The sequence below is a fragment of the Branchiostoma lanceolatum genome, chromosome 1 (genome assembly GCF_035083965.1).
Source record: "Branchiostoma lanceolatum isolate klBraLanc5 chromosome 1, klBraLanc5.hap2, whole genome shotgun sequence".
NCBI lineage: Eukaryota > Metazoa > Chordata > Leptocardii > Amphioxiformes > Branchiostomatidae > Branchiostoma > Branchiostoma lanceolatum.
In genome coordinates, this window is record NC_089722.1 from 12912357 (window position 1) to 12930322 (window position 17966).

At 39.1% G+C, this 17966-nt stretch overlaps 1 protein-coding gene across 2 annotated transcripts; it reads right to left on the reverse strand.

The window, feature by feature from the left end:
• Nucleotides 1-369: 369 nt before the first annotated feature.
• LOC136435531 (profilin-1A-like) lies at nt 370-17108 on the reverse strand. Of its 2 annotated transcripts, XM_066429124.1 has the most exons (6): nt 16976-17079; nt 16601-16670; nt 9260-9396; nt 8894-8957; nt 6873-6980; nt 370-4548 (listed from the first exon to the last, which is right to left on the reverse strand). In XM_066429124.1, the coding sequence occupies exons 3-6, from the start codon at nt 9368-9370 to the stop codon at nt 4451-4453; spliced, it is 381 nt and encodes a 126-aa protein (XP_066285221.1). In that variant the 5' UTR covers nt 9371-9396; nt 16601-16670; nt 16976-17079; the 3' UTR covers nt 370-4450. The 2 variants fall into 2 exon arrangements, with proteins under 2 accessions (XP_066285221.1, XP_066285211.1); XM_066429114.1 differs by lacking the exon at nt 16601-16670 and having other exon boundaries at nt 16976-17108.
• Between the last annotated feature and the right edge of the window lie 858 nt (nt 17109-17966).

Here is a 17966-nt window from a genome sequence, read left to right on the forward strand (position 1 = left end):
CAAATCAGCAATATGGACGTCCCCTTTTCCTGAGGCAGTTTTTTTCTGGGAAGTCAAGACTACACTGTCTTTATTCACAACTGCTATGTATCAATGTCTTCATTCTTATTGTCATTGATGCTGGCAAAAGGTTCAATAAGTGTGTTAAACAAGAAACTGTATTTGTGAGGCCTAAAGGACAGGGTAACATCTCTAAGGGGTGATAAATATGGCAAATTTTTGTGCAGGATGAAATTTTCCAAATAATTTGCACCATCAGACAAAATATTCCAAATTAATAATCAGTAATTATTCCCCTCTTAGATACTAGCCTGTCCCCAAGTTTAACAGAAGCATTCAACAAAGAAGAGAAGAATTGCAGGACAGTGGTCAGTATTGGTCAGTCACCTTTATTTCAGAAATCCATTCCCTGGCTTGACAGAAGTCTGTAAGGCACAGATATGTAGACACCATGCAGAGCAGGTTTCAGCTCGTCCGCAGCTCAAGCACTTTATTACAACTGCTGAGTGTAAGATGCCATGACGCAGTTGGTAAAAAAAAAAAAATTATGAGCGGTACATCTAGTCATAGATATTGGTTAAACTAGAGTCCATTCCAAGTCACCGCGAGGGTTGTTATTGTCATAATTTAGAACTATTTTCAAGTTATTGTTATTATTTGTGTAAGAGATTTGATACTTTTGAAATATTTTGAATGTGATTTCAACTTTCTAAATATTTCTTAAGTTTTCTAAAACTTTAGAAATATTCATGATGAAGAATATGATATTTACAATGGTTTCTAAATAATGGTAACAGCATTCTACCATTATTTACAATTTTTTACAATTTCTTACCATTTTCTACCATTATTTGTAACATCTCTATAAATAGGTCAGAGGGCTGGGAAGAAAGCAATTCACACATCCTTGCGAAGTTTAGGGAAGAATGCTTTCCACAAAGGACCGAGCGGTGTCCTGCAGTGAAGTCTAAAGATGTACAAAGGCAGACAGAAGGGCTAGATTAGCACCTACTTTTATGGGGGCAATCACCATTCTACCATTGTTAACCATTTTCTACCATTTCTTGTTAATATTTGTAAAAGTTAAATAATCACATAGATCTTTAGAAATTATTGCAAATAAAGAGGTTTTTGTGCAGTTACTTTCAAAATATTTCTAAATTATCTAATTAAATTCAAATAAATTCATATTTTTGTATTTGATCTTTTAGAAAAATTTAGAACTATTGTCAGTCAGATATTCTTTTAATAGAAATTTTTCAAAATGATTACAAATATTATTATAAAACCCTCGCGGTGACTCGGAATGGACTCTACATGGTAAACTCACATTAAATTTTACGTAAACTCAAATTAAATTTTACGTGTTTAATGGACAATGATATTTGTCATCTAATTCTGATGAATAATCACTATTTGTGAACTCATGCTGGTTGATTTCATAGAAACAACCAATTTCTCCTAATCATCTTGAATACTACAGATGACTACAAATGCCATGTTGTCTTCCAGGTCATGTCTTCTCTTTTCTCCTAACACAATGAGCAGAAGAGTCTACTAAAGCTCACTGCATATCTGGAAAATCATCCAAATTTGGAAGCTCATTTTACGCTTTTTTTGTCCACAAAATGTGCCCTGTGGTGTTGCTAAGACTCATGGGAAGGCCGGAGGACAAAACAGATAAGTAACAATGGGAGAAACTGCATTGGTGGATTCTGTGTACTTTTTATTTTTAAGGGGGGTAATGCAAATCACGACCAGGTCTTTCAAAAGGTAAAAAGTTTTATGTTGGAACAGGTTCTACAGCTCATTTGTGTATGCATATATCAATCTGAGAATACTTTTTGGGGGTTTTGTCCTATGGCCTCCTCACAGTGCAACACAAGAAGTCTAACGAAGAAATGATCAAATTGACTACAAAAAAATCCACAAGGAAAACTTTCAGTCGCTTGGAGCTGTGCAAGATATAATAGCAGATTCTGTGCTAAAGCAACAATTTGGTCCGTGATTAGACTGGCTTGATTAGGTTTGCTGTTTAAGGCTGTAGTGGTGCAAATACATACATACAAACGTACCTACATAATCAACTTCACTAGGTTATGCAAACCAGCTTAATGTTAACATTGCTAGGTCCAGGGCTGGCTACCAGCTGACAACCAGTGCTCACTAGACAGAAGAATAAGACAAAGAGGTGCATAAGAAGAAGAAACAAAATCTTATGAAAGTTACAACATATTTGGGCACACAGATATTCCTGTAGAGATGTTACAAGCATTGAGATGGTATTATCTGAAGTACATGTGACACACGGAGTAACGCACAATTAATCAGTTGTACAGGATTCATGCAGTGACTCACAGTGATTGAGCTGCGTGTTACACACTAAGTCACAGTTAACCAGCCTTGTAGTGGAATGTACCATGGAATGTGGATGTAATCTTCACAAAAGTGGAATGAGCTAATCGATACACTTAACAGGAATGTAGGAGGCAAAAATGTTCTATAAGTTGTGACACCTTTCTTGCCTTTTTTCATGGAATGACACATTACAAGGATGTGTATGACTTTCAAGGTTTTCAGAAGTGTCTTTTAGCTACAAGCTAACCAACCATGAAGGAACCAATTTAGAGACAAGTATATATATTTTTTTTAGAATGTAAGGTTATGATCTCCCCCTGCCAATCCTTGGTTTTAGGTTCAACGTCATTGGGACATTTCAAGGTCGCTAAAGGTTCAAATCCTCTATGTCACAAAGAATGCTTAATTTTGTTCCCAGCAAACATAAGACCTTTATTGCCTAATATCAAATGGCCCCAAATTATAACCCATGACCTCAGGTGATCTCTGGCCCATGGATATCTGCATGTCAAAATCTCAGGAAAACATAGTTCAAAGTTCAACAAAAAACGATGACCATAAGAAAATTTTTGGAATGAAATTTAGAAGTCTACTGTGGTGTTTCATGTGCACAGGACATTCCCACCATTTTACGTATTGTATTTTCTGACAACATTATGAGAAAAGATTACACCTTGAAACTTGCAGCAGAAAAGTTGTCAGGGAAGTCAGAAACTTCAATAAAAAATATCTGCCACTTAAGCGTTTGGTGTGGAGGGTCCAGAACAGAACAAAGAACAGATACCGAACAGAAAGTCAACAAGCAACCAGGTAGAAATAAGCAAACTGCAACACGAGGAAAATAAAGCCAAAGCACTGCCCAAATGAATTCTTTTATATCTATATCACTATTTTCGCTGATTAATTTCATGCATACCCCCTATAATGACATTAAGTCCGTTTCAACTTGCATAATATATGGGTAATCATCTCTGGGGAAATCTCACAAAACTATGGGTCAAAGTACATCGCCTAAATCAACATTTACTGGGATACTGGAGGAGCTATTGCTGGTAAGATATGCCACAGGCAATATATGCCTGGGAATTACTATGCTTTATCCTTGTGGATTATATCAAAACAGTACACTAAGATTCTTGTATTAATAATGGCCATTCTAGGTTGACCACAGACAATCTAGCGTGGCAATGGACAACCTAGCCCATCTGTGCACAATCTAGCATTGCTCAGGTAACCTAGCATGACCATAGATATATCTAGCTTGTCCATGGACAATCTAGCTAAGCCATAGACAATCTAGCTTGGTCAAACAGTCTAGCTTGGCCATGGACAATCTAGCTTGGACATGGACAATCTAGCTAGGCCATGGGCAATCTAGCTTGGTCATAGACAATCTATCTTGGCCTTGGGCAATCTAGCTTGGTCATAGACAATCTATCTTGGCCTTGGGCTATCTAGCTTGGCCATGGACAACCTAGAATGCCCAGAACAACCTAGCACACTCACGAACCATTTAGCAAACTTGACATTGTTTTGCTATACTAACTAACCTTGGCAAATTGGAGCTGGTTGTCTAAGAAATCTGTTAGCAGTAAGACTTTCCTTTAGCACACAAAAACAAATGAACTAGCAGTAACTTGGCAAAATGTTGTTTGCATGGAGTTTAACTGAAAGCGGTTTGAATGGGTCTTTTGTTTTGCCCAACAAGTAAGATGTTGGATTGCAAAGATTTTGACAACGCCGTAACATCGAGAAGTCATGTATGTGACAGGAACATGCAGAACAGTGGCACTAGGAAACAACAGACACTACAGATGAAACATGTGTTTCACGTCCACCAGAATCTAACTGAGAATCAGAAACAGGGAAAAAGTCGCATGCCTTGAGGGGCAGCTCTTTTGGGTATTCCTGACTTCAGAAATCGAGATTGAAAAGGAATGGGATATTTCTACATGTCCTGTTTCCATCCATGACGTCGCAATGTTAGAGAGTTATTCTTGAAGTGGGAGCTTTAATCCTAGGCATCTCCCGGATGACGGATGTAGTTGCTGCTGGGTTCTGTGCACTGTTAGAGACGTCCAGGTTTGCCGCCTCAGTAGCCACAATCCTTCAGGTAATCTCCCAGTTTTTCAACAGCGATGTTGCACAGACCTGGCTGGACAGGAGGGTTATACAAGCCGACGAGGATACCTACAGGAAGGAATACAATAGGAGACAATATACGACCAAGTCAATTTTCAATTGGACACAGGCGACAGGGCTGTCTCCAGCTTTAAATTCTTCGCCTCCAACTCATTGTATGGGAACTCAAGTTGCTGATTTTTGTTGCTGTATTTGTCATTTTACGCTTACAAAAATACATTTTCATAAGCTTAAAAATACATTGTAATCAGATTCATGCCATGAAGTTCAGTTTTTTGGATGGATGGGATGAAATTTTTGGTCGTCCCAGGAAGAGTCCTGGAGACAGCCCTGATTGGACAGCAATAATTATCAAACATACTCAACAACAAAGAACTCGGAACAGAAACCGGAAACCAATGCTCAGAAAAGGTGGTTTCTGAATAGAATGATAGGTTATAAAATGTAGGTGCCTCTTTTGCACTGTATAATTAGTTTCTCTCCCCCCCCAAGACTTGTATTGAAATGTATTACATAATGAATAAACATGTAATGTTAAGCATATGTTGTACATAAGACCACTGAAAAAGTGAAAACACCGTGGCTGTATGGGAGTAACTGCAATACAGAATGGCCACCTAAACACTAACTGAAGAAAACATTGAGCTAAACATAAGCCATGTCAAAGGAGTTGTTAGCTTTGTGCTGGTGAATAAAGATAACATAAAACTCAATTCTCTGCATCGAAAAGTAAGCTGAAGTTCAACTTTGTTTCTATGACACGCATGTATTCATAAAATGTGTCAATTATTTGAGTACCATCACACAGCAGGGCTCGAAATAGTGGGTGCATGTGCACCCTTGTGCACCCAAAATTGGAGCTGTGCACCTGATTTTTTCCTGTGGGTGCACCAGTGCACCAAGATATTTTGTAGGCCATAGGGTAAAAGTAGTATTTACACTAGTATACAGAATTTATTGAAATGTAAGTATCAGAAAAAGCAATACAATCATTTGTTTTATTTTATTCTATATATATATGTATTACTTAGAATTACAGATTGAAGTTCTTAAGAGGCAGTAGCGTAAACTTTGAAATTATGCTTTGCTGACATTCAACTTTATTTTACATGTATGTGGTGCACTCAAAATTCATTATGTGCACTTAATTTTTTTGGTTGGGTGCACCAGTGCACCTATTTCCAAAAATGAATTTCGAGCCCTGCACAGTAATACCCAAAAGGGACTAGAAGAAAATATACAATACAACAAGTTGAACAAGTTAAAAACAGATGCAACTATTTAGTCACATAGGTACACAGCTGCAACAGAACTCTAGACACATTGCTGTAACAAACTAGTTAGAAATTAGTTAAAACTGTGAGACCTATGAAAAAAATAGTGTTCCGACCGACCCTACCAGAAACCTGCTGACCCAAGCCTTTTTTTGGTCTGAACATCTAAGTGATGAAAACAGAATTCCACGTAGTCCTTCAAATTTTGTTACATAGCAGATTAAAGCTTTGAACAGTTGACGTAAAAACGTGTACCGGTAAATATTGCGCTTTTCTGTTTATTGATATACTTTTACTTGTACAATGTATATCTGTATAATTACAGTATGATGTTAAAAAAAAACAGTGTCCATGATGTATTTCATTTTTACATTGGTTAACTGTATTGGTTGGATCACTGCGGCTGTAATCGAAAACACAACTCTTCTAGGCCTGATATAACTTCTCAATCAAGCCTTGCATTGGTATGACAACTTCATGTGAGTGAGTGAGTGAGTGAGTGAATGGGTGGAAAAGCTGCAGCAGAAGTAGTTGAACAACTTCAAACTGTCAAAACTGCTCAAAACTTTAAAAAGACGAGAAATAATGCCTGACGTCTCCTTGTCCCGCAGAAGTGTTCAGCTGAAGTTTCAGGAACAAGTCCTGTCCGCTCCTGGTGGCATTAAAAAGTCATGGAGAAAACTGGCTTTTCCCCCTGTAACATAACCCGAAACTTTCTACATTCATCTATATAGTCACCTGGAAATGAGTGGAATAACCACATAACATACCAGCTTCTCAAGTATTGTCTATTGGTCTCATAATATCAGTTTTCCACTATTGTGTCTATGTATGTATGTTATTTGCAATTAGCCTTTGGTCAATGCTTTCCATTATTTGCACCTATCAGTAGCAAAGTAAGCAGAGAAAAAGAAGGGACTGATAATTATATAATGATCTCTTTTAAACTAAGAAGTTGGCTTTGTAGGAAGAACTCTATGGCTGGAACAGGCTTCCACTGTTTTGATGTTGACCTTTCAGGTCTGCAGTACTTTTTTTCCCCTCTTCTTTGAAATCAGACAAACAACATCCTTATAAGAAAACGAAATGACTACTTACATTGTTTACATTTTACGATGCACATGCCGGAATCCCCCTTTTTCGTGTAGGCGAAGGATCCATCTGCCCGGACACAGAAATGTTTCTCCTCCTCTACCCTCGCACCGCCTGAAAACAAAATCAACACCTCATACCTCCATGAAATATCTAATTCTAAATCATGCAAAACACTTCCACATTTACATAATTCATGCATGGTTTATTACACCTTTCACTAAAGGTGACATTGCCAGGGCTTGAAATACTTTTTGGGGGTTACCAGGGTGCGAAATACCCGGTTTCGCACTTGCGCCGCGCAAGCACATTTTGCTTGGCGCAACTAATTTCCACACGCAGCTAGCGCAGTGCGCAACCCAAGATTATGAAGCCTGAGAACCCAATTTGAGCCGAGTAAGCTCACAAAAACAGTGTCACTTTCATAAAATTCGGTAAATTTTCAATTGAAACACAGAAATCAACACCTTTTTGTTCTAAACCATCCAAACCTGTTCATAGATCCTGAAATCAGCGCTGGAAAAAGGCAAATAAACTGCCGTCGGCAGTGTCGGCAAATCAACATGGTCACCATGTGGTGTACCCCTCAAGTCTCCTCAACATGCAAATGACCTACTCTTTCATGCAAATGAGGTACTCTCATGTAAATTAGGTACTGTGGCATGAGGTGTACCCATCAAGTCTCCCAAACATGCAAATAGGGTACTCTTTCATACAAATGAGGTACTGTCTCATGTGAATGAGGACACTACTCTGGCATGTAGATGAGTTTGACACTGCAGGTTCCTTAAAGTTTGATAATGATTCCAACACAGTTACTAGTTTATTTGTAGAGGCAAAATTAAGTAATTTTTCTTTATTGTTCTTGTTGTTGTTGTAAAAAAAAAAATATACAAAACTGATTTGAAATACTATACTGTTTTGGTGTTTACTACTGACAGTATATAAGTTTGCATGAATATTTTTTTCAAATCACTTTCCAGGATGTTAGCGAATAGATAAGTTTTAGAGGTATCTATTTACTTATCATTCAAGGTTATGTTAATCATTACTTGCCTTGTTCCAAGTAAAAAATACCATTGTGTATTTTTCAACTTGTTGAACTTGAGGCACCGTGGCCCCCGGATAGGGGCCAGCCAGGGAACCTATGCCCAATTTTTTCGAAAATCCCAATATATCACTCCCGAAAGATGTCATTTTTAATGTCACAGCAAATGGTGAATGTAGGTGGGGCAACCTGAAATTTTGATGTGCAACCTAGCTTTTGCCACAGGTTGCCCACCGGGCAACCTGGCTCAAAAAAGTATTTCGCACCCTGGTTACTTACAAAATTGCAAGTAGGCAAAAATTTTACTTGCAATTTGAAAAATTAACTTGCAATATTATAGTTTGTATGTACATGTAACTGCTTTTGCCGTACATACAAAATGTACATACTCAGCCTGACATAGCAACTTTTATAGCATTATCAGAAGACTAAACATCTAAGTACACCTGATCAGATTTAAACTCTAACCCCGAACCTTCATAATAGATTGTCTAACGTATGATAAAGACAAACAAAATTTTTAAGTCTATTTATTGCATGTAAAACTGATACAATATTACCACTGCCCACATTAAGTCAATTTGTTACCATCATGCCCTGTTCATATATCTACCTATGTAGGCCAGTTTATATACAACTCAACTGCAAAAACAAGACAATATGATACATTCCTCAGTTTAAGTATTCACTATTGGCATGCATGGTTAGATTGTCTTTATTGTTATTCATAAAGTAGATTAGTTCTTCAAAATTGTCAGATATTACCAATAGTTCCATGTTTGTACAATTTGACGTACATTGTACCTGTTATGTCTTGCAATGAATTTTCCAAGGGCACAACGCCAGCGCCATTGTCGGGATTTGAACCTGGGACCTCTGGGCCAAATACCCTACCGTTATGCCACATGACACATTCCGTCTGGTAGAACTAGTATGTATATGTTACATATAACCATAACCGCAAGACGACCATACTTACTTCCCTGTAGAGCCCCTGGATTAGAGATGTTTTGCGCAATGTGTTGTGCTTCTGGTGCAGATATCTACAGACAGGGAAATATTAGAAAGAGCATGTCATCAATACAAGAAACATCTAACAGATATGTTATGTTAGTAACATATTATCTGGTACAAAACTGATGCATGCATCCAAACATGTGCACATATTTCAACACACTTCGAGTATTCACACATCAGACATGCAATAATGCAAACGCACACATACACATATTTGAGATGCTAATAATAGTAAAATAAAGAATTAGGATGATCATGATTCGTAACAGTTTACAGTTTGATCCATTTCATTTTCTTTTACAGCAGAGTGGGGCTTGTAAATACTTACATTGAAATCAGGACTTTTGGCCCAGACTGTGCCATCCAAGCCCAGGATGGCCCCCTTGCTGACATGGCCAGTCCCCACCATGTTAGTGTCTACATATGCCTGCCAGCTCATGTTGTTTACTGGAATCTGCTATCAACCTGTGGATAACAGACACCAGCGTTAGTTTACTGTGTGCGCACACACTTAGACTCACACCAGTGCAATGGCCTAAAGGGTAGAGTGTTCGCCTTGTTCAAACCCCGGCCATGTCATACCGAAGACATGAAAAATGATACATGTACATACTGCTTTCTCTGCTTTGCACTTAGCCCCTAGTACTAGTACTGTGTGGCCCAAGGCCTATAGAAAAGGAAATGGGCACTGATTCAATATACTAAGGTGTGGGAAGGAACTAATACACATGCACGACAAGTTCTATAGAAGTTTAGTGTCTACAGACACCTGCCATCTCATGTTGTTTACTGCAATCTGCTATCAAGATTCAATCTGTGGGTTACAGGCACCAATGTTAGTTTACTGTGTGAGCATTCCCTTACAGGAGAGTAAGTTACAGGACACCGGTGCAATGGCCTAGGGATACTGGTAGACTGTTTGCCTTGCTAGTGTTGGGGGTCAAACGCTGGCTGGGTCATACCAAACACATGAAAATGCTGCTTTCTCTGCTTAGTACAAAGAGTATGGGAGTTGAACACACTTCAGTGGTAGAAATACTTTTTTTCAGTGTTCTGCAATATTGCAGAATGTCAAAAATTTTTTCTGCAATTTGAAAATATTTTCTGCAAATACACAAGACACCTCCTCAACTTGAAAATGCCTATATATACTTATATTTACATCATATCTAGCTTTGCAACATTGCTGTTATTCTTTATTCTCACTCTATCTTTAAATTTTACTAGCAAAATTTGAAACAGGAATAACATACATGTGCGTGAAAAATATTCAAATGAATAGCGAAAATTGCAACAGCAAAAGCGTATCTATTCAATATTAATCAAATCAAATATTTGTTTATAATTTAAGTATGTGTATTAAAATTTTGAAAAATTCAACAACCTGCCTGAAAAAGGGAAAAAGAACATTATATCCCTGCAAGGAATACGTGCTCTGATGCGTAATGTTAGATCGCACGACCCGTGGTAACAAAAATCACAGCCACGGCCCACGGAAAAAATTACAAGATTTGAAAAAAATCGAGAAAATAATGAAAAATTCAAAATAAAGAAACCTCACGCAAACCTTGCCCTCTGCCTAATTTTATTTTTTATAAATTTGAAAAATTGCTATCGGTTTTAAACATCGGACTCCGAGTTCGAACAATCGGCCCTCAAGACGGCCCGGGGATGTTATTGTTTTTCACGTGGGCGCCCCCCTCCCCACTGTCTCGGCACAGGAGGAAATGTCCAGCCTTCTCCACGTAAGGCGGTGCTCTAGATCTATCTGAGTAGTTCTCAACTTCATCGCTGCCATCTGGGCTTGAAGGACCACGGACTAATGTAGCAGCCACCGTTTCGTTCCTTCTGTCATCGCGCCCATGCCCCGAGTTCATGATCAGGCCCCGAAGAAATTGCATGCTTGCGACATGCTAGAAACATCCGGGAATTGTTTTCCCGACTTTTGCCGACCTCGAGATCGTGACCGCGGAGATTAGCGAGGGTTGACGGAAATGCACGAAATTGACATTTTCTCACATGATTCGTCTCCGAAGTTACCACGGAAAGGGTCGAAACCCCCCGAAAAAACTGACCTCAAGTAGCACCAGGCAGTCGGAACGCACCGAAACGCCGCCATCTTGCGCGGCGGTGTGGGTTTCAGTTTATATCTGCAGCGCCGCTAGTTTGCTTACTAGTAAGTCTATATAAATTATAATCTCCTGAATTGAGAGACATTGAATCCCGAGTCTGATTTTTTTCTTCTGCAAAATTGCAGATTGTTTAATTTTTCTTCTGCAATCTTGAAAATCTTTATGCATTTTGCAGATTGCAGACGGGTATTTCGAACGCTGCACTTCATTACCAGTGGACACCATGCACAAACACATACATACCCAAGGACCTTACCATAATGAAACCTGCTCACCTCCTTTCAATAGATAACTCACACCCACTCATTATCCATTTTATTGTTTGTTATACAAACATTGTTTATGACATTTTAAAATTGTACTAGATTGTTACTGCACAAGGCACAACTTCCTAAAAAAGATCAAACCTATGTCGTATAAGCAAAGCTTTTCAAACATTTTGACTCTTGGGCCAGATATCAAGATCATGTCGTTTCAAACGGCCCAGCCATAAAAGAATGATTGTAAAAGATTTTGTTTGTCAGTATATCTGATTTATACACCTCAAGAATGTAGTAAAACTATTTGTCCGATGCAAAGAAACAGCCTTTAATGTCAATATTGGAACAGTTTATGTAAAAAAGATTGAAACAAATGAATACTGTAATTCTTGAAATTTTCGCTGTTTTTAATTTTATGTTTGGTTTTTTTTCAGTGACCGCAAACCACCGTAAAAATTTTTGTTTCGAGTACTGAACAGTATGCGACTATAGCACTATCGTGAACTGAAAACCACCGCGAACACTTACTTTTTCTACTTACAGCGAAATTACATCCCCGCAAACTTAAAAGGCAGTTACAATAGCTGTCGCTTCACATTGTCTCTATAAAATTTTCTGCAGTCAAAAATACCTGTGTAAAATCCACACAGTTGTAAAGAGAGGGGAGTCTTATCCTGGGGACGTGTTGTCTCTTGTTTCAGCTGACACACCATGACTACCAACACCTGAATGAATAGAAGCCTTGTCTCCTTACCAGAAAGCTCAGACTGCATTCATGTCTTGTGACATCATAGAGACAGTCTTTAAACTACAGTACTAATTTTCACTCAGGCAAAGAATTTTTTCTTTCCTCTACAAATTTTTGATTTATTGAGTACTTGTATTTTACAGTAAATTTCCATGAAAAACCTTGAGAAGTTGCATGGTGGTGACGTGTTATGATTACAGTGTTACGGACAGTGTGTTAGCATGCTTAATGGGGCATATTGTAGAATCTGGTGGGCAAAAACTACAAATAGTAAGAATTTGAAAGATCTACACTAAGATTCACATTTGTAACTTATTTGTTACTTATTTCCAACATATTCCCGTCATTTTGTCACATTTTCACCATTAATAAACGACGAAAAACGCAAAACGTGTAAAATCTGGTTCATTTACATATTAACTTGCGTCCCACAAGTTAATATGCAAATAAGCCAGCGTAGAACGCTAAGAAATAATCGAATCGACCGTTACGGTCGGAGATCGAGCGTCATAGGAAAATCACCACAAGTGATCAAACTTCAGAACGTCGCACGTTCGATCGCGTGTTCGGCGATGGTTCGACAAAATGGCGGACAAGTCAAGTGGTGGTGGGGATTGCGTATACAATTTTTTAAAGACGTCCGCACGATACTACAAAGTCGCATCCATACGTGATGAATATTGCTGTGCAGTGTAATAAGGTAGATTCAACTAATGATGTAGAAAAATAACCAAAAACAAAGAATTTTGTTTTATGCTCATGTCACAATATGCCCCTTTAAGGGAGGGTTTGGCTTTGGTATTTAAAAAAAAAAACAGGACAAAATAGCTTTATGTCCCTCTGAAGGACTTTAACCCCTTCCAGCTATAATAAATCAGCATTCAGAACACTAATTGCATGCCAAGATTAGAGCCACCGACCTTCTGATCTTATGGTTCGTATCTGACTTCTGTATTGTATGCCACATGAAGTACATGTAATTTCAGTACAAAATATGACCGCAGATAAATTGTACACCCTACTAAGTAAACACACGGGTGAGAACCAACTGTCACTGTGAATTCAGGTTCAAAGTTCTAAAACATACATGTACTTAGGATAATGTTGTTATGTTTAGCCATAAGTATGGCTAAACATATTGTTTTCTCTCATGTTTCTTCTTCTTCTTCTTCTTCTTCTTCTTCTTCTCCTGTCAAATCTTCAAATCGATTCATCTCTGTCATTTTTTGACCAAATGACCTGAAATTTGGTACAGAGGTAATGTAGGCAAAAACCAATGTGCGTTCTTTTCCTTGTTTTGATATTGACCTTGAAAGTGATTTTATCGAGGTTTTTAAGCTATTTTTAGCATATCTTGGCCTCCTGCGCCCTGGTATTTCAACCGAATGACCTGAAATTTGCTGTATATGTGGCTTAAACAAATATTTAAAGGACTACATTCCCATTTTTGGCATACATATATTCAAAACGATTTATTTTGGGCTTTCTTGACAATATTTGCCACTTCTGTCACTTTCAATACTACATATGACCTACAGGTCGTTGACCCCGAGTGCCTTGCACCTGGCCAAGCTAGAAGTTTGCTTACGAGGAGGAAAGACCGGACATAAACATTTAACGTGATTATCGGGAAAACACCATGTTCCCTTAAACTCAGTGGTTAAATTGCAGTTTAGGAAATTTTATAACAGAAAACAAGTTAAATCAATGATTTTGTGAATGTTTATTCTAGCATTAGTTATTCCAGATATTTTCAAACTCCAAATTCTTCAACACAACACGGGAGATCGTTTCTCCTCAGACTGGCGCGACACTCCTGTCAAAATTGATTGATGATCTCTCTCTGCCGCCGACTTCATACATTTGGTCCGGCACGTTGTCGCAGTGGTGCGTCGCCGCTACGCGATCGAAAGCACGCCGCTGTCTGTCTCGGACCAACACGCGTCTCCCGTGATGTGTAGCGTCCACCACCAGGCCTTCCTACATGTCCTACGTACGGGCGTATGGATCGTAGAATTCGGCAAAAAAGGAATGATTAGGCCAGTAGAGTCAGTCCCCGGTAAGGTCAATGATTCGCCCCTTTGCGCTAGCTTGTAACGTTAAATGAATGTACCCTCTGGTGGCCAAACTTCACTGACAAACTTTCTCCCTATTATCATCATGAGCTTGCATTAGTCTGGTACTAGTGACTATTATGTGCCGGGAATGTTTATCTATCGCACGCCTTGGAAGGAAGTTCAGCCATGATAAATGGTCGGCCGTTGCGAAAATTTGGAATCCCATGCTGTTGATTTTCGTGATTGAATCTGTAAGAAAATATATTTTCATGTCGTTCATGTTTTTGGGACGGACGCCGGGACGGGGTGAATTTTTTCTATCATTTTCGTCCCGTTAGTAATGCAAATCGAATCGTGTTGCACAAGAGGCAAAACACTAAAACGTGGGTCTTGTGGATTGTTTTGGAGCGGGAAAATGCCGGATATTAGCGGTGCCGAACAGTGTACATCGTCGCGCGCGGGTGACGCTCCGTCAAAACAAATCCGCTGGTGGTCTAGCGCGGCCACCGAAAATAGGCAGAAACACACAGGAGGACTTAGCACCTTCGTTTATGAGGGCAATTGTGAAAATCTCTTGTTACAAATTGTTCGAACATTGATACATTTGGATAGATGGTTTGAAACTGTTCTAAATAAAGAGATTTTTGTGTAGTTACGTTCGAAATGTTTCCAACGTATGTGAAATAAGTTCAAACATGTTATAAGTTTCAATGCTAATTGTTTGAACACTTTAGAACTATTGTGACTTAGACATTCTTTTAATCAAAATAGTTCAAACATATTACAAATATTATACTAAAACCCTCTCGGTGACTTTGAATTGACTCAAATATGTTGTTTTTGGTCATTTCCTTCGTCTCCTGTCAAATCTTCATATGTATACTATGGAAAACTTCATTCTTCCCTGGGGTTGATCTTTTTTAATTCAATTTTGAACTGGGTTGATTATGCGCAAGAGTGTAATTTCAGCGGATATTTTTCGACTGGTTTACATGGAAATGGCACGGAATATCCCATTCTTGCAAGGGGAGGATTCTTTAATTATTTTTCAATTTTGAGCTGGAATGATTATGAAAAAGTCCATTTTTTAGCAGAAGTGTATTTGTTAATCAATTAGTGGATATGGTTGTGGACTGGTCCATATTGTGTTGAGGTGCTACTGGAAGACTCAATTTTGGACTGGGGTGATTCATTTTTTTAGTGCAAGTATTTTAGAATGGTCCATTGTTATTTTGGGAGAGTCCATTTTTTGCATGGCGAGGAGTATGGCTAAACATGCTGTATTTGCTCGCAAATGTTGCCTTTCTAGTGTTCATTTGCATGCATAATAAAGCAAATATCTCTTTCTGCATGAAAAATTGGAGAGAATTTCACCAAAATCCAATATCATGAAAATATCAATATAGGACATGCAAAACATGTTCCATAGAGGGAAATGTTACACTGGAAATTCTGCATGCAAATATCTCCACACAAATTTGATTTTTTAGAAGACATATGATCCTCTAGAGATGCCAAATCTGATAGTGATACTGAAAAAAAGCAATTACTCATTTTGTGTAGGATGTTTTAGCATGCTAAATTTTTCATGATGATTACAAGATATTTTCTTAGTTTCTAGTAGCTTTGTAAAAGCCTCAATCATGGACTAGAAGAGTGACAGGTTTCCCGCTAGAAATGGGTTAAAATCAATATTTGTGATGATGTCATTCCAAAAATCAACTACGTGTTCCTTGGGCTAGAAATCAGTTCACGACTATAATATGGCAAATGCTACTTGCAGAAAGGACCATAGAGCATGTTGAAAGAATGTTGAGCTGAGGTACAGACGAGGTTAAAAAATTACAGCATGATTTGTCACAATTACTGTCAAAATTTACACCATTTCCTGTTCAATGTTCACAGCAGACTCATGTCAGACTGTGGCCTGGTTAGAAAAAATAGTAGTTTAAGCAACGTTTTTTAAAGAAAAATCCTTAACTATCGTTGTTCCTCTTCTACTGTTCCTCTTCTATAGCCTACAGGTTTGCACCATAACTTAATAAGAATTGATAAAATATTTACGAGCAAGATTCTACCACTTCCTGCTCAAATCTGTCAAATTGTTCCTTCAAAAATCAAGGTATCTTGGTAACTTCCATGCATCTCCGGGCTTATTTATCCAACAGTTTGTACACAGGTTATCATCATGTCTCCTTTTACAAGGAAAATTTCAGAATTCTGCACGTTTCCGGTTCTAGATCCGTCTCACCGCTTCTGCATAATGTGCTTGTTCTTCCTGTTCTCTACATAGCAGTGCCCCCCTCCCCACCTTTCAACCCCAAACCCTCCTTCTAGCGTCCGAGCAGAGCAAAAATGGATCAAAATCAAGTTCCTAAAGCCAGATAAATGTGTTCAAGGCGGAATAAAAATATTTAGCGGTTATCAACTGGAGGGGAAAGTTGAAAGTCGGCATATTTGGAGTTCAAGTACCTGTTTTCTCTGCGTTCCTCTGTTATCTGAGCTGGAAGCCCGCGTGCTTAGGGTGGGGTCACGGTGTGGGCTGAAAAAACGGCCCAGCGATCACAAAATCACCAAAAACCTTCCTAAAACCGACAAAATGTCAACCCTCGCTGACAAACTGGGCTTTAAGACCGGTTTTACCGGATTCTGGACGGCCTGTAGCGAAATAGCGCCCTCCAGGGCAACGTGCCGAACTTTGGCAGGGGGAGGGGTGGCCCGCCAGAACCACACCGGCAGACACAAACTTCCACACACTTTCTAACGAGAAATGCTACCCCAAAATCAACCGTAGACCATTCTGGCTCAAGATTTAACGACTCTGAACACCCTACGAGGAATACTTACGGGAAAACGTGAGGAAAAATCGGACGATCGCTTGCACGAGAATCTCACCAACCGGAGGTCTGCTGGGTCCCGGAGAGGAAGTGGCCGCGGAGTACGAGACTTTCTGCACACGCAACTTCCGGTCCGCTCAGGTGTGCGCACAGGTAAGACGTGATGTCATCGGGTGACGCAACTTCCGGTCCACTCAGGTGTGCTGGCAGGTAAGGGCCTAACGTCACCGGGTTTGGATTTGATGCATAATTATGTATGACATGATATGTATGTATCTGTCAGCGTTTTAACATGAACTGTATTGTTCCCCAGTGCCTTCCCAAAAAGCAGTGCTTAGGCAATGCTCAGGGGCAATGCTAATTTGGTGGAAAAAGAATACCACTAATGAAAAAAAAAGTAAAGGAGGAAAAAAAACGAGATGCCAAATTTTTAAGAGTGGGCAAAATTACAAATATGTAGTAAAATTAACGACTATCTTCCCCTTTTTAAAATCTTTTTTTTTGCACGTAAGATTACTGAATTCCGGAAACCATCTTGTCGCATGACTGTTGCCTCTGACTAACATAACATCCGTTTTGGGACTTGTCTAGTCCGCGCCAAACCTCTTTCCTTTTTTTTAGGCTGGACATTATACTGCACTAGTCTTGGATCCTGGCCCAAATACGGTGATTAATTTGCCGGAGGAGTTAGCTAAGTCCCCTGGCAAATCATTCTCTCCTAATACGGAACAATTTCTACGGTGTTCCGTGTGTCTCTAAACGGGACAAGGGTTTGCGGTAGCGAGGAATTCCATACCTTCCCGGCTAACGTATACACACAGTTTCTGGGGCCGCGTTAATTGGCTGTTAGGATTAGCCAGTCAGAAGTTTGTTATTTGCCCCCATCGGGACAAAAAAAGGCCAGGATAACAGTGCTCGAGCCGTTGCCACCCTTGGAGCAAAGAACGCGTCAGCACACCATTCATAGCCTCCATATTAGGAGGCTTATTGAGTGGCGTTTT

Excerpts from the sequence above, each read along its gene's own strand:
- LOC136435531 (XM_066429114.1), bottom strand. The coding sequence starts at position 9,370 with ATGAGCTGGCAGGCATATGTAGACACTAACATGGTGGGGACTGGCCAT. Across the intron at positions 6,981-8,893 it reads TCCAGGGGCTCTACAGGGAA|GCGGTGCGAGGGTAGAGGAG; the intron begins GTAAGTATGGTC and ends TTTTGTTTTCAG. Across the intron at positions 4,549-6,872 it reads CATCGTAAAATGTAAACAAT|GTATCCTCGTCGGCTTGTAT; the intron begins GTAAGTAGTCAT and ends TCCTTCCTGTAG.